The 17,533-nt window shown below is 39.2% G+C and overlaps 1 protein-coding gene across 5 annotated transcripts in view; it reads right to left on the reverse strand.

Moving 5' to 3' along the window:
- The window catches only part of LPAR1 (lysophosphatidic acid receptor 1), a 70,965-nt gene that overhangs the window by 42,292 nt on the left and 11,140 nt on the right, over nt 1-17,533 (reverse strand). For 4 of the 5 annotated variants that reach the window (XM_032675424.1, XM_032675426.1, XM_032675423.1 and 1 more), the window contains one exon: nt 5,703-5,871. In XM_032675424.1, coding sequence (XP_032531315.1) covers nt 5,703-5,762 — 60 coding nt within the window. In that variant the 5' untranslated portion in view covers nt 5,763-5,871. The remainder of the gene's footprint in view (nt 1-5,702; nt 5,872-17,533) is intronic. The other variant, XM_032675428.1, reaches the window with a different exon arrangement.

The raw sequence follows: 17,533 nt of genomic DNA on the forward strand, positions 1-17,533 counted from the left end.
AGATACCAACTATTAGAAAATGAACTGAGAATTTCTCTGTATCCTACAATTTATACGTGGAAAGGGCAGCTCAGCATATCTAGGCACTCAGTATAGCAAAGAGACCCAGGCAGCAGCAACGCTGGGAAAAGAGGCAATTTTATTGTTTAATTCACAAGTGACACAGATCCTGTTAGAAACTACAACCTCCACAGACTGGCTATAAAACCAGGGAAGTTGTTGACCTTCCACAGAGCTTATTCACTGCTGACTACTACAAAAGCAAGTTCAAAAAAGCTTCCGTGAGTTAAAAAAGGAATGTGTGAGTTCAGGAAGTCCAGCTAACTCTGAAAACACCTTCCTTTTGGAAGATGACAGGGTCTCTAACTATCAGGTCTGAAATCAGCCCTACATCTTTTGAGGACAGAAGCCATGAAACTCCCTATTCAAACACAAGAGCATTAATGAAGAGCAGTAACTGTCAGGAGCACACTGAGCTGGCCCAAGAAGGCCCCAGATTGCGAGCTCCGTGGTTTCAACTTCTCTATTTTCTACTGCTGCAGAAAGGAAGCGTGCATGCACCTGCAAGTGTGCGTGCACTTGCACACACACCTGCACATGAAGTTTCTTTCACTGCAGAATTCTACAAGCAAAAGGAAATTTATGATATTGAAAGCTAGAAGAACTGAAAAAAAAAAAAAATAACAAAAAGACAGTAAACTCACCTGTTCGCAACTTACCCAGTACTTCAGACACTATTTTGTTGTTGCTCCTTTTACAAAGATTTCAGATGAGCTCTGTCCCTCTCAAGTACTACCTATATCTTATGAATATTTTCTAGTTGAGGTGGAAATGAAGACTGTTTGAATTAGGGCACAGTTCTACATCATCACATCCTCCCCCTATATTGCTATGATACTTCAGTTAATAAGGATTTTTTTTCTCTGCCCTTCATCTCTGTGTTCCAAGCTTCTCTCAAGGGAGATCACCACTGTAATGTGGAGGTATTGCAAAAATAAGCTAATTGGCTTTGCCACACAGAGAGCATATTGACCCCAGATTGGCTACTTGTCCCCAAGTGTCCCTACAGAATACAGAAAGGGTTTCTTGCAAAGCTCTTCAAGGTTCGTTTACTTCTAGAGGAGCTTACATGACAAGCTGAGCTTCACAAACACTAGCCAAACATGGGTACAAGCTCAACCACCTGTGGCTTTGTGGGAGACAAGGAAGACAACTATATTCCCTCATCTCATTTAGTGACTTAAATATTCCACCTCTTATGTCTTCAAAAAAAGCCTTTGTCATGATGCTGACAGGGCTTCTCCACTATCTTGCCCAGTTCACTCCCCAGTAGCCTATCTGTCTTACCCTCAACCTGAACATCATAAACAGACATCCAACCAGCTGTGAGTCCCTGAAAGCTGCTGTGAGGATGAGTGCAGTGCAGGACAGACCTTTGTCAAAGACCCCAACCCTGGTAAGATTTTTCTGCACCAGAGAGGTGCAAAACACAGTCTCCTATCTGTGCACTTCAGAAACCAGAGTGGAAGTAATGAGAGGGGGGAAAAAAAAAAATACACCTAAGACATCCCAAGTGAGCTTCCATGCATAATGCTTTACAATATGCATCCTTCAGGCCAAGTTAGGTGCTCAGTAAGCCAAGCTGGAAATTAATTATTGATTACAGCAGTTGAAAGACTGCCATTTTATGCTGAAAAAAATGCTGTAGGCTACTGGGGCTGCTTCCATCTCCAGGGCACACCTTCCATCACTCCTCACCAAGCAAACCAGCAAAGTGAGCACTTGGGAGAGTTTAGCCTTGAAGCAAAATGCTTATGTTAATCAACACAGCAAATTTCATTTTGGGGCTGGAAATTGAGATATAAAAATGAAAACAAGAAGACTATCCTGTGTTTACCATAGCAAAAAAAATTTTTTTATGAAACACACATTAGACAATGTGGGTTTCTTTGCTTTGTTGTACTGAAATATTTGTGAAATACATGAACAGAATGTAGAAAAATCTTTCTCTCTCTGAGCTTTAGCAACAATGGTGTTTCTGTAAGTAACTCGTTCATACAGTACTGAGCAGCTGCCTATAAGGCAGTATTGGTCAGCTTAAACAAAACTGAGATGTGTTTTGAACCCCCAGTAATCTCACCTAGTATAAGAATCAAAAAAACCACAAAACATACTAGTATTTTAGTTTCCCCTATGATGTCTGTAACTAGGTAGATATACTTCTATTCCGATATATACTTTTAATCTAATTCTAAACTGTTTCTACCAGCCTCACCATTTCTTTTTGCTCTCCCATTTCCTTTATTCATCACCACCATAGATCTGTTTTGGTAAAGAGGCTTATTTGTTTACTCAGCTCAAAGAGGAGAAAGAAATCTACACATTTGTTGACTGCAGGAATTTGGGCATCAGATCCAAAACACAAATCTTACTGGAACTTTGTTGGAGAAAATAACACAGCACAACAGCTGTGCCATCCCACAGCAGTCTATTCCCAAGCATATTATAAAAAGAATGACCGTTCCGTGGTAATGATAGTTTAAATCTCTTCCACTCCAATCCAAACAAAAAGAGGAGAAAATAGAAAGTATTCAATGGTACAGAGCGGGAGAAGTGTTTTCTGGCTCTGGCCATGAAAGGCCACTATAATGGAAAGTGCTCTGGATTTCTCTTTGGAACAGCTGCAAGTTATTTATTTAAATGTACTCATTTACTTCTAGTATTTGGCTGATAGGATCCACTGTTGGCAAAAGCAAAGAAAGAATGATGAATTTTTGTTATTTTCTTGTTTTAAGCATTTCTGAAGCACTGTTGGAAGTCCCTGATTCATTAAGCAACTGGAACTCAAATCATTTCTTCTTCAAAGCTTTTACCGCAGAATTCGTCTCATGCCATGCACAAAGAGAGAAGACGCTAATCACTTCACAGAGTACTTTCATCAGTTTAGATCACCACTTGCGATGTTTCTTTTTTGCAAACAGCAAAGCCCACTGGGATGCTAAATGCTTCTTAAAGAATGATTTAACTTTCTGATTACTGCATTACTGGACTAGTCAGGTTTCTATGAGATCATTTTGCTTATACATAGCTGAGGTATGAAGTCATAACATGTACCACAAAATATCTTCAACTTAAAAATCAAAAAGCTCTGTTAACGTTTTATTCCTCTCTCTTTAAGAACAAAATGGTTTATCTAATCAGAAATCTGTATAAATCACATATTGTGATTTATTGTGATTTATTTGAGATCATTTATTGCCCTGCAATAAAACCCTGTTGCCAAAAACTCAAAGCATATTTGAAAATTTTTTTGTTTCGTTGACTTCTTTGACATATGGGGAACGCTGTCCCATAGGTATTTTCTATTTCAGATCTCAGCTATGGACAGCTAAACTACCCTAGAACTTTACTTATCCTTCACCTTTACACATGACCAAGATGCCTGTGCTCTTAGTCACCACTTGTGTCTGGTAACAAGATGTTGGGGGGCGGGGAAAGAAGATGAGAGCTTTGGATTGGGAGGGGATGAGAGACATGACTGTGGCAAACGTATTGCTTCAATACAGGGTTGTGGAGACCACCAGAAGCAGTTCCTATATAAGAATATTTTAAGACAGTAATAACAATTTCACATCTGGTATTGAGAATGACTGATGATAGGCAGAGGAGTATTTATTAGTGCAATGTATACACACATGCACATGTACATATATGGGTATACAAAATAGATAATATTTACTTCTGAGTCTAAACTGACTAAATGTGAAGAAAGCCAACTATGCTGGTGAAACTAAAGGAAAGTTTAAAGACAAAAGATTAAAAAAAAAGATTAAAAATAAAGACAGTTTAAAGTAAAGTAGCAAAACACTTCTTTTTGTAACTAAGATGCCATCTAGCTCATGCAAAAAGCATGCAAGGTTACTTCCAAGTTTAAAAAGAAAAAAAGTCCTTCCTTAAAACGTTAGTCTCTAAATGTCTTCTGCAGCACACTGTGGCATCTGCTCAGTTTTAAAAGGCAAAATAATGTCCTCTGGGGAAAAAAAGAAGTATTTTAATCAATGTTGTTTTCTAAACTATATCCAAAAATTCATTTGTATGTCAACACAAATATGAAAGGCAAACCTGTAGTACTATTACGAAAAACACTTTACTTCAATACTTCCATCCAATGATTATCTCTTTATATATGTCTCACTACGTCCTTGTCTGTTAAAAAGGTCTTCCTTATCCTCAGAAATATACACATGGTTCCCAGCTGATTCTTTGGAGATTTGACCCTTTTATATACGGTTGAAGACTTATATCAACCATCAGATCCACAATGATTTACTGATATCTGTGGGAATTCATGCAAGTATGTAACTCTTCAATTACAGATATCAATTTTGAGCCTATTTTTACAACATAAGGTTGAGAGAATGATGTTTTTTTATACCATAATTTCCCTCACTGAGATACGAGTCTTTCCTTTGCTTCCTCTTATAATTCCTTTTTGGCTCCCAAGACAAATCTCATTGAAACACAGTCTCTAAAATTCAAGCATGGAGAGAGAGCTGTCTTGGTTACTAACTAATGATCAGAAACATCTATTTATTTCTAGTCTTTGGCCTAGTGACAAAAGTCCAGGCAGAATTTATTTGGCCAAAACTTCCCTGTAGACCCAGGACATGTGCATTTATTCAACACAACAGAAGGGTGACTGTGCTGATCATCATGTCCTTTACAAGTGATAGCTTTTCTTCCACTCATTCTCACACCATAGCTGATCTTATTTTTCCTTTGAGAAGGCATTTGTCCTGAAACACAATCCTTAGAGACACAAATTTCTCATACGTAAAGAAGGCTCTGAAGAGATGACCAATGGAGACAGGGGTGCAAGTGTCTTGCAGACCATGTGCAGAGATGGTCAGGGAGAGCCTTTCCCCAGAAATGGAGAAGAGTCTGGCAGCAGCTAGGCAGCCTGGAACAGAAGCATTCAGCATCCACCTCCTACCAGGTATTCTGTTAATCAGTTGTGGGGCCCTTTTCAGAAAAATACACATCCTTAAAAGTTTTAAACTGTAACAGGCACTTGGGTCTCTATGAAGTCAAGAGGACTTGGAAAATACTTTTCTGAGATAAAATATTCACTGTTATGAAAATCTCCTTTTCAGTTTGTAGTTTTTACTTCATCAGAATACACAAGTACTTGGTGTTCAGTACACAGAGCTAAAGAAATCTTTTGGGTATTCATAAATATGAAGTCTGAAAGACACACCTGGATTCGTGAAAGCAAGATTAGTGTGTTAGTACTTCTAAGTGTATTATCAATTTTATTGCTCCTTTTAGCTTAAAACCTTTCTGGTAAGAACACTAAACCTGACTTTTCCTTTGGTATTATTCCAATTTATCCGTACTACAGCCCTCTACTTTGGATTTATTAGGCACAGTAAAAAAAAAAAATCAAACTATAGCAGAGTGATCATCTCCATGGAGTCAACAAAGATCATATTTTGCCATATGTTTTCTTCTACAAATAGTAGTATAACACAGCAATGTCATGTGTCAAAGTATAACAACATTCTTAGTAAATGACCTGTGTCTTTAACACAATATGTTCAGGAAAAATTCCCGTGACACTCAGAAATGAGAGAGGAGAACAAGCTACGATTCAATGAGGTTCAGTCAGTTCACCTGCCAAAGTTCCATTGTGGCCTACTCACCTCAATCACCTCAGGCTGGGACATCATGGAGGACGGCACCAAATCGGTGGGGGTATCCATGGTAGCTTAAAATACCCCTACTGTGCTTGCACTGTTCCTCTGCACCCGCAAACTCCTGGTAGGAACAAAGAAGCCCTTCCTCAGACTCTAGTCATGCTGATATTTGCTCCTAATAGGAAGGAAAAAAAATTGTTGAGAGTAATGAGAGAACTAGGTGTGCAGTCAACAACCAAGCTTCTTGACTGCTGCAATACCAGTGTGGGAGTTTGTACAGCCCCACTTGCTTACACGACCATTCACAACAGACTTGCCCAAGTTTCAAAGAGCACATCAGAATTTGGTCCAGAACAACAACAACAAAAATCACTTGACCACACAAACTAGAATTCACACAAAGTGAGTTCAGCAGGAAGGCTAATGCATAGACCATGACCAGATTTGAAAGGAAACAGGGTCACCTACAGAGACATTGGAACTGTGTTAAATTTTTTCCACCAACAAAAGAAAAAAGAACAGCCCCCCCCCCCCAAAAAAGAATACTTATAGAAACACTTATTAGAATTTAGGATACATTTATTCCCTCAACAACTATTGTTCTACAGTTCAGTGATCACATGAACTTTTATTCTTTATTTAGAAAAATAACTTAAAACATTATGTTATCCTTTTTTCCAGGTAATCACAGATTTGCAGTACATGAATATATTGAATTGCCATGCAAAGTTTGATCAGCTGATCCAACAGAACGAAGGTATTTTCATAGGTATCATGCTTATAAAGGTCCATCTATTATTTTCCTTTTCTATTCTTTCGTGCAAAGAAAACCAACAAAAAACCCCAAACAAATAAGGTGTGGGGGTGGGCAGGAAACGCTGTAAATCCCATTTAAAAATTCTGGACTAAAAAACTGCAGTAGTTTTTCCTCCTCCTAATCAGGCTAGACATATACAACACAAGTTGCTAATTAGTCACCACAGAAAGGATTTAGGAGAGAGACCTATTGCTCTCCATATTTACCACTTCCTATTCTGTAAGTCATAGCAGAAATCTACTCATGCTAAGTGTAATCAGCACCCAACAAACATTCCAGAAATTACTCCAAACTTAACTGCTATTTTTCAAACTGAGGCCACGGTGTAATTATACAGACAATCCCAGTAACTTCCTGGCAATCAGTTCATTTTTTCAAAGGCAACACTTACCAAGCCAAGAAAGTACAGATAAGTGCTGTAGTAAAGTTACACTCTGCGTGCTTTTCTGATTCAGTTATGCCTTTTTTTTTTTGATCTCGTTCATTTAAACTCAGCCTTTGCATGCCACTGTGGAAATTATTCCTACTTCTTAAAAAGCATCATCTTGAAATGCCTGCTTCACATTTTAACACATCCCCACATGCTTTACGTCACATGTAGCTGTCTCATCTTCCAAGCTCTCGGATCACTTTTTCCATCTTTATATAGCTTTCCAGTGACCCCTGTTCTTTCCTACTTAGTTCTGGCTAGTAACTTTTCATTCTTTCCACTCCTTGCCCCAAATTCCTACTACTATACTAATGGAGAGGACAGAAAATAGAGACTTAGCCTCTCTCCAAGATAGCCTTCACAACGTCAAAGAAACAACAGAACCTCCAGGCTTCCTATTTCCTTATAAAAATGAGAGTTTTGCCAATTTTCTGGTTTTCCTCTGTACCTGACAAATGAAGGGTACAGGCAGCATCAACTCTAAATTCTGACTTAGGGAAGCTTTTGCTACTTGACAAAGAAAAGAGTGATTTTCAGTAAAACTCCATCAACAGCCTCAAAATCCTCAAGCAGCACATCTCATCAATGTCCTGTAAGCTGTTGCAATTGTAACTTAAATAAGATCTCAAAAGACCTCAGTTTCTTTTCTTCTCAAAACATGCATAAGAGCAGCAGTTTCACTGCACTGACTTTACAACAGGTCATTGTTAGTTTCTTTTAAAATATTTTCTCTCTTCTTAATCCTGAAATGCTGCCACTTTTCCATAGTGAAGGTAGAGAAGAATTTACAGTTGATGGAGCCTTTAAGGAATACTATCTAAACCAAAACCAGAGGTAGGTTTAGAATCCTGTTTGCCACACAAAAAGGAGAGAAAATGAACAATTTTACTATGAAGCATCATAAAGCAGAAGGAAAAAACTAAGAAACCCCCTCCCTGAAGTCTGTCCAGCCTTTAGCTAGCTCTGTGTACTCCAGGTAGAACACAAATGTCAGAAAAAGCTTAACCCACAAAATTCAATGAGCATTTAATACATAATGAGAGATGAGAGAAGAAATATGCCTGCAGTCATTTTTCACTAGTTCTCCAAGAAACAGAAAACACAACATTAGTAAAAAATTCCTAAACCCATGGCCATTTCATATGTCCCCTTCTATACCTATCTGTATTTTCATTACTTGTATTTCAGTGATCCCTCAATTTGGCTAGGAAAAGGACAGTTCTTAGGCAAACACCTTGCTTCTCTACCTCCCAAGCATGATGTTCACAATGATAAAGACTTTCTGCCAATGGTTAGGCACATAAAAGCTCATCCCAGCTGAAAACAGGTTGTACTGTACAAAAGGACTGTCCCTTCACTCCCAACCTGCCGCCTCTTCTTCAGCAATAATAAAGTACAGAGGGAACTATGCTTTCACAGCAGTGCTAAAACAAGCAGACTCCATTCAAGAAAACAAAAGTGGCTCCTAACTTAATACCCGTGTGAGTTCAGGGTGCAGGTCTGTGTTTTCAAGATCTGCAAATAAAGGGAACAGGATCCTCAAATGAACTTCGCTAAAAGACATTACGACACAAAATGAAATGTCTTTTTAAACAGGAAGTCTGAAACACAAAAGCTCAAGACTTGCTTCTTACTAATGAGATTTTGATTGCTTGCTGCACTACAAAGCGTTGAAAAAAAATACACAAATTCGGAAGCAGATTCACACACATCATTCCTAACCACCGGAGCTACAGGTGGTGTAGGCAAATACTCTATGTGGTACCTTGTCTTGACAGACACTGCTATCTTTACAGAATACATCCAGAGAACTGCAAACCAGGGAAACATGTTAGGTCAGTATCTAAAATTTGTAAAACGAAAATGATAAGTTTTCTTGTCCTCTGTGAAGCAACGTGTCCTGACTATAAAACATACTGTTCTCTGAAATTCCATGATTAAGCATCATGCCTTGTCGATCAGCTGTCTGATACCACAGAAAAGAGGAACCATGCAGTTTTGTCATTACTTGGAGTACTTAGGAGAAATTTTTGTGTATCACAGAAACATCATCTTGAAGGAACTGCTTTCGGAAAATCCATTACAAATCCAGTGACAAAAATTGCTACCCTTATTCCTCCCTGGTTTCTTGCACAGTACACTGTGATCTACAAGTTTGCACTGATACAGCAATGCCAACAACTTCTGTATCACTGAGTATCTCATCTGGGTCCACCAATATGCAGTGCCTCTGCTACATAAGGTTCTGGAAATGAAAGGCAAATTGAGTTTTCACAAGCTCTGGCTGTCTCCTGGGTCAGACAATACCAGGTGTCCTGCACTTTTGCCTTCTTCCAGCTTTGCTTTCCTGTACAGCTACCAGAGTACCTTTTGGTACCACTTTGGCTTGACTTCACAGACTTCAAGTTTCTGGATTACATGACTGGTGATGATACTGTATGACCTTAAGCTATTAAGTGTGTTTTAGCTGAGTAAAGCTTAAGAACTACAGAGCTATAGCTTCTCACCCACTTGGAAGCTCTTCATAAGAATGAATAAATTCACTGTGAAAATGGATTTGCGAGATTTTACTGAGGGGTTGTGGAAGTCTGGAAGGGGAGTGCCAAAAACAAGCGACAAGGTCAGTGTTTCCTGTGTTGGCTGTATCATCACCCCCCCCCTGAAAACAGCTACTGCCAGTAAAGCCAGACATTTCTTGAGTCTAAAACTTCACTGTCTAGAAAAGCAGAGTGGAATTTGCTAACATATGAAAAGGTTCAGACACAACAATAGGAAATCTCTACCTTACAAATAATGAAATAAAACCAAAACAAAACCAAAACTCAGAGTAAAACATACTTGAGGTCTCTGCCCTTTCACACTAGCAAGACTGACTATTGCAAAAGTTACAATCAGCCCTAAGAAAATGGCCAGATTTTTCTGTTCAAGAATGAAGATCAAGGACAGACTGAAGGTGCAATGAAACTGAGCTACTCATTCACATACGCAGAAGAAACTGAGATCCTCATAGGAAACAAGGTGAATTTTTCATGTCACTGTTAGGCTAGCACACTATACAGGGGTAAAGATTTTTTGTATGCACCAAGACAGGAAAGAACTACTCAGAGTAAAAAGTGCTTATATAAATAACATCTCATCCCCAAAACACAGTACACATATGTGCCCAAATCTCAACTGGAAATCAAACCTTATCCAGAAACATTTTTGCATCAAGTTCCTGTCCCTGGGGAGAAATTATCTAGTCATTTCTTTGCAGCAATGAATGGCTAGTTCACTTTGATGTAAAATGTCAATTCTTTGCAGATACCGTTTAAGAGATCAGGACTTTTCTTTCACAGACAGAGTAGGTTAATCCAATAGCATCAATTTCTATCCATGACATTTCTTCTCTCATAACTTCCACTTTTGGTGAAGTACTGCACTGTTTGAGCACAAACATTTCCAGAGCAATTATTAAAATAAAAAAGGATCATTTTCCAGCCTGACACAATAGATGAACAATAAAGAAACCAGCAAAACAAAATATCATTATGGCTTAGAAAGGAGGGAGGAGAAAGTGAGAGAGACTTGCAACAAGGATAACGCAGTTTTAAATGTTTCACTGTCACCAAAAAATGACTTAATAATAAATAAACTGGCAACTACAATGGACAGTTGAGTTGGTTGGCCCAAAACCCAGAATCAGTTGGTACTAAGCACTCTCTCCTGCCATCACTGTTTGGCTGTACGGTAGCACAATGAGATTTTGTAGTGGAGCTGCAGAAGCACTGGCAGAGCTGCATTTACAGGATGTCCTGTGCGATGGGGAAGGCTCACAAAAGGGTTATCAGGGAGACAAGCTGAGACAGCCTCCTGCGTAGGCACTGAGAGAGAGCAGGAGAACAGCCCCCAGTCAGACCACTGGACAGCAAGTGACATCATTACCTGCCATTTGATCTCCAGTGTGCTGCCTGACCCACCTCAAAATCTCTGGGGAGAGCAGGATGAAAGAACATGGATACCCCAGCAGACTAGACTACATGAATGGCATTCCCCTCTACAGGCTGTTAAAAAATATCCTCTTTTTATCCTGAATATATCATCTGTTTTCTGGCTTTTCTTTTTTTTTTTTTTTTTGTGTGTGTGTGTTTGTTTGTTTGAGGGTTTTGTGTGTTTCGTGGGCATTTTTTTTCTTTGTTTTGTTTGTTTGTAACAGTCTGAGCACTCATGACTTTGACAACCCAAAAAGCAGAAAGACAAAAAACTGTCCCAAGTTCAGATCAAACCAAGCCACTGAACATGTTGAAACAGGTACTGTCTACTACTGCTGACCCTTCAGAGCACCAGTGCCCTAAACAATTGTCTTGGAAATTATTCAGTGCCACAAAGATGTACAAGAGACTCAAAGATATTATTACTGCAATGATTCCACATAAGTAATAGATCTACTACATTTGTATGATGCCTGCTTTGATTGCAAGTTGTCAGCCAAAGCATACATTGGGTATAATATATAGTGTAACCAACTCTTTAGCCACTAACAGCATCAAAAGCAAGACACCAGCATGTTTAGCTGTGTATCAGCTTGCAAACTGTTTTACTGAAACAGCAACAGCTGGCTAGAGCACTCAGCTTTTATTTAAGCCAAATCAAAACAAAATAACAAACACCACCTTAGGAAATTTATCCTCAACTTGCCCAGGCTCCCAAAAAGCATGTTACAAAAATAATAAAAAATCTGGAATAAGGAAGGTCACTTAAAGATCAAATTAAAATGCAGAAGTCCCAAAGTATATTACTAATGAAAAAAAAACCAACAAAAAACCCCCAAAACCAACCAAACAAGAAAATCCAAACAAAAAACAAAGCCCACAAAGAAGAGGAAAGGAACTCATCTTTCGTACTTTCCCATCTGCCTTCCATCAACTCACATCTGTACACCTCAAAGAGTTTTTAAAAGCTGCTCCACAGAAGTCTGGAGCTTCCTGAAGCTAAAAGAGACTTATAGTTTCCACTTTCAGGAGCGTAATACAGCTGTTAGTCTACCTTATGTAAGGAAAAAAAGATGAAGCTTTCAGCAATGATCCGAGGCTAGAGAGAAATCTATTTCTATATATATTTAAAAACTGCCTTTCAATTCAGTAGGACTCTTCCATGATACAATGGTCAACAGAGGATCTCAAATCTATGTCGTTTGCATTCACAATGTGGCCTGTGCTTCAAAAAAAAAAAAAAAATTACATCAGTCAAACCTCTTTGAATAGGAGCTTTGTGGCTAATCTGGGAAAGATGATTGTTCCAGCCTCAATAATTAATACTGTGAGTAGTACAAGACTGCTGCTAAAGCTTTCCTTGACAGAATATAGCTTGCAAAATATTCAGCAAAGAAGTGTCAGGTGGAGCCTCTTTACCCAAGCTAAATAGTTTCATGAACTCTGCAGAGGCAGCGTTGTGTGAAACTGTCCCCCTTCCTCACTCTGGGATTAGGGAGACATTTTATCACCTTAATCATTTACCATGCACTGAACTAATGTAAAAAAATAAAATAGTATCGCTGTGCAGTTGCACTTCCTCAGAGAAATTATCTTCTGTCACAAAGAACACATGGGTCAGCAGTGATATCTTCCCAGTCATCCATCAGGGCAAGGTTAGAGCCCCTGCCCACACCCCCAGATAAAGCAGAAGATTAATCTGAATGTATAAAAGAAAAAAACCCCAACACCTCTCTTCAGAGATTTTCAAGGAAAGAAAAAAAAAAAATCAGTAGATAGTATAATATCCTGTAGCATTTATCTTGCAGGGAAGTCTTTTCCATATGCCTCTAATTTGCTTGTCACCATGTCTCATACCCCTTCTGAGGATGACAAAAGCAGACTAACCACAGGCATGCTCTGGGTTCCACCAAAAAGGGCAGACAGTTGAAGAGTCTGTAACTAACCTACGCACGTCTGCTGTTCTCCTTTACCTGCTCTGATGTTCAGCCCCAGAAGGGACCTTCAGATGTTCAACTGTGACCACCACTAATGATCTTTAGTGAGTAGATTATCCCAAAATTACAAGCTGTTCGTTCTTTCAGGAATTGTTTTTGTCTTGGAGTTGTGTATCTTGTTGTTTTGGTTTTTTTTAGGGGGAGAGGAAGATGTCATATTTTACTACTAGTAGACAGTAGACATTTTTTGAAAGGACAAACCCATAGTATTTAGTGTTGTAACATGTGAAATCATGAACACACTCAGTCTAAGTCATGTCAATTATGATATAAATTGGATTTACATCAGCAGCATCCCCCACAAGGGATGCAGCAACACAACGGGTTTCTTTGCATACTGATAAAATGAAATTTATCAAAACCAAGAAAAAAAAAGAGACACACACGTAATTTTCTATTCATATCTCAAGTTTTTTTGCCAGAAATGTCACCACTGTGCTCTCCACAACTGAATCATGCTCCTTTCTCCTGTTACACACAGCATACTTTTTCTCTGATCCACATTGAGGCGCTTGAAATCTTATTTTCCACCAGACAAAACTTCAATTTATTTTATGTAGTCATCCTTTTTAAGAATCCTTTTTGCACTTCCCTGACTTAGGTCAGTTTGCACCATCCAGTGCAATTCTCTCACTTGCTCAACCTCATTTCCTGATTATTTCCATATCGTGTCTATTCCACACCCATCTCTTGGGGAGCATTTTCTTGCTGTTTTTTAAATGCAGAATGATACCTCATCTTTCCTTGAAGCCTTCTACTTCTCCGAAAAGCTGCTTCCGAGCTTTGTTTGGAAAGTTAAAAAAATTCGGCACGGCTTCTTCAGTATCTTAATTTTCCTGCAGTTCACTCTTTAAAGCCAACACATCAGGTTGCCTTCCCGTTACTATTCAGTACCTCTAGACTTATTTCAGTTATTATCTACCATTACCTCCTAATGACTTCCATTAATGTTTGCCTATTAAGAATTGCTTAGAGATGATAATTTCTTTGCCACTCATTAAGGCTGAAGAACCTCTTCCCACTCAAACTGGGGGAAAGAGTGAGCATCTGCCTTAATGCAAGAGATGCTGGCTGGTAGACGCATGTCTCTTCAGATGTATTAGGAGCTTCTTCAATAGAAAGATCAGGTCAGTGGAAAATAACCAAACCATATAGACACAAAAAACTGCTTTAAAACACCTCTGCTAACCACAGCACCATCTTCAAAAAACAACTGTAGCAGCAGGTCCACTGTGATTTTTCTATTGGTGAGTACAGGAACAACAACATGTTCCTGAAAATGAATTTCTAATTTCCCCATTTCAAATAAAAGCAACATGAACCAGGAAGACTCCAGAGTAATAACTCATGCAATCATGTAATTTCAACATTATGTCACTGCTTTAAACTTTAAGAAAGAATGACCAGAAATTAAAGAGGAAAAATACAGCTAGACACCAAGTGCTGGAAAATAACGCCAATCTGCTAAAGCTTATGTAAACAAATTACTACAAAGTGGATGATCTCTCATACCATGACCACAATGAAGCTGCTGTCATATGGCTCTGTATTTAAAATACATACTTCTGTGGTACTGACTTCTATGGTACCAAATACTTCTAAAAGAAGTAATTTCAAAACAGTTTCTGAAACTCTTTTAAAATTGTTTGTTTCTACTGACAGACATGAAATTTGAAGAAGTTAAGTAAAAGGCAGAAAAGTCCAAAGTCACCACGGAGAGCTTGTAATTTAAAACGCATCATTAACTGTTGCCAGCATCGTGTATGCATATGTGCATAAAAGAAGCAGGTATGGTGCATGCTTTTGTCCTCTTCCATTATTTAAGAGAAAAAGTAAAAAAGAGAGAGAGCAAGAAGCTGCTCATTAAAATTATTCTGAACACTGGGATTGCAAGAAGCATTTTTCACAACAGTAAACCAAGACAGAGGCATTGTGTTGCAGTGCTAGTTAACAGAATTTAACTGCTAATACATTCTCATCACTATTTTGCTAACTAATCAATATCATTAAAGAAGACAACAGTGGGCAAAGCCTCTTGTCTCATTTTCATTAATGACATAGATGAAAGGATCAAGTGCACCCTCAGCAAATTTGCTGATGACACCAAGCTGTCATGCAGTTGACACACCTGAAGGATGGGATGCCATCCAGAGGGACGTGGACAAGCTCAAGGAGCGGGCCCATGGGAATCCCATAAGATTTAACAAGACCAAGTGCAAGGTGCTGCACCTAAGTCAGGGCAACCCCTGGTATCAATACAGGCTGGGGGACGAACAGATCAAGAGCAGCCCTGCCAAGAAGGACTTGGGGGTGTTGATGGATGAGAGGCTGGACATGAGCTGGCAATGTGCATTTGCAGTTCGGAAAGCCAATTCTATCCTAGGCTGCATCAAAAGCAGTGTGGTCAGCAGGTTGAGGTGATTCTGCCTCTCCAGTCTGGTGAGACCTCACTTGTAGCATTTTATCCAGCTCAGGAAGGACATTGACCTGTTGGAGCGAGTCCAGAGGAGGGCCACCAAAATGATTAGTGGGATGGAGCACCTCTCCTATGAGGAAAGGTTAAGAGAATTGTTCAGCCTGGAAAAGAGAAAGCTTTGGGGTGACTTAATTGAGGCCTTCCAGTACTTGAAGGGAACCAACAAGAAAGATGGAGAGGGACTTTTTACAAGAGCATGTAGTGACAGAAAGGGGAATGGCTTCAAACTGAAAGAGCACGGGTTTAGATTAGATGTTAGGAAGAAATTCTTTACTGTGAGGGTGGTTGCCCAGAGAAGCTGTGGGTGCCCCATCCCTGGAAGCGTTTAAGGCTAGTTTGGATGGAGCTCTGACCAACGTGGTCTAGGGAAAGGTGTCTCTGCCCATGGCAGGGGATTGGAACTAAATAAGCTTGAAGGTCTCTTCCAACCATTCCATGATTACGATTCTATCAAGGTATAAATCACCACATAGGGTATCAGGATGCTTTTCTCCAGCTATCACTCCTCAGCAGGAAAAGCAACAAGAACTTGTCTGTCAACAACTTACAAATAGACTTTTAATATTAGTTTCCAAGAAGAAATAACAGTGATAGAATATTTCCATAACTCAGCAACACAGACTCCATTTTTCAACCCTACCTTTTGTTTAGAACTCAGAAAAGTAGTAGTATGCTGGCATTCTTCTGCAACAACTTTGTATTTAAACATTCAGGCAATATCCTTTCACTAGATTTAAAGAAAAACATCTGGATAATAACAAAATGTCACAATTCTCTAAGCAGCATTGAGGGGGGCCAGCCCTAAAGCAAATACTTCCTTCTTCCTCCAGCATCCACAAAGCAGATGTTCATCTTCAGGCAGAATGAACCACCACAAAATACAATAATCTGGAAATGCTGAAGCCAAGGAAGTCCACAATTAAGCTTGCCAAACCCCAAATTACAAATGTACTACCCCAATATCTACATGCACCATGACCAATGGTGCACAAACAGGAGTTTAATTTAGTTTATCTGAAATAGAAATTTGCCAACCATTCCCCCCACTCCTGCCAAAAATACACTAAAGACTGCATGGTTCAGGCCAGCACCAGTGCAGACACAGTAATTGTTTATCAACCCCTCGAACCAGAAATAACAGTCATGCTTCTTCAGAAATATTTATGGAACATCTGCATTGTTTCAACTGACTGTTCTCTGGGCAATTTCTGCAGTGCTGTATTTTGCATAGTTAACCTGAATGAAGTTTGAAAGAACTTAGAACTGACAATAAGAAAGAATTATCTTAACAACAGGGTTTAAATTCCCTATTCCCACATCACTGCTTTTTCCCAAGGCCACAAACAAACTTATCTGATGGACAGCAGTGACCCAGAAATAAGTTCTTACCTTTGATCTTGTCATGATGGAGGGGGAGCAAACCCAGTAGCTCAAGATAACAAAAATCCTAATGCTGACAAATGAAAGGGAATTACTTCTTGCCCATCATGCAAGTCTCTGGTGTGCTCAGAACAATACAGACATAATTTGTGTGTGTGTGTGTGTGTCCATGCTGTAAAATCAGGGCTGGTTACTAGTTTCTTGGCAGAGGTTGATAGGGTTTCCTGCTCCTCACAGTCTGCATCATATTCCCCACTGCCTACACCATCTCAACTCAACCAGTTGGACATTTTGTGGAACAGCTAGTATGGATGATCAGGAAGTAGTACACTCCCTGAAATATTCTGGAAATAGCTGAAGCTATCAGGGATGCTTAGCAGAAAACTGCAGCAGTGTACTGGGTTTTGGCCTCAGGTAGCTCATGCTGATCATTCCATGAATTCAAGATTTATAAATGCAAAGCAGTACTGAAATATGCCCTGAAAGGAGACAGATGAAGAAAACATTAAGACTTCACCTTTCCCTTTGACCCTTCCCCTTTCAATTATCAAGTGAAGTTTAAAGCAACTTAGGCTGTTGCCTATCTCAATAAGCAGGTAAACACAGAGGATTAGCACATAGCTTGACTAATTCACTTTAAGAATTGACTTGGATTAACTCTGAGTTGTGTTTAGCAGACAAGCTTTTAGTGCGTACAAGAAGTCACATGAATTAAGTAGGCTGTTGTAAATTCACACCATACTTCAGTGATTTTTCAACTTCCCTG

The sequence above is a fragment of the Chiroxiphia lanceolata genome, chromosome Z, assembly GCF_009829145.1.
Source record: "Chiroxiphia lanceolata isolate bChiLan1 chromosome Z, bChiLan1.pri, whole genome shotgun sequence".
NCBI lineage: Eukaryota > Metazoa > Chordata > Aves > Passeriformes > Pipridae > Chiroxiphia > Chiroxiphia lanceolata.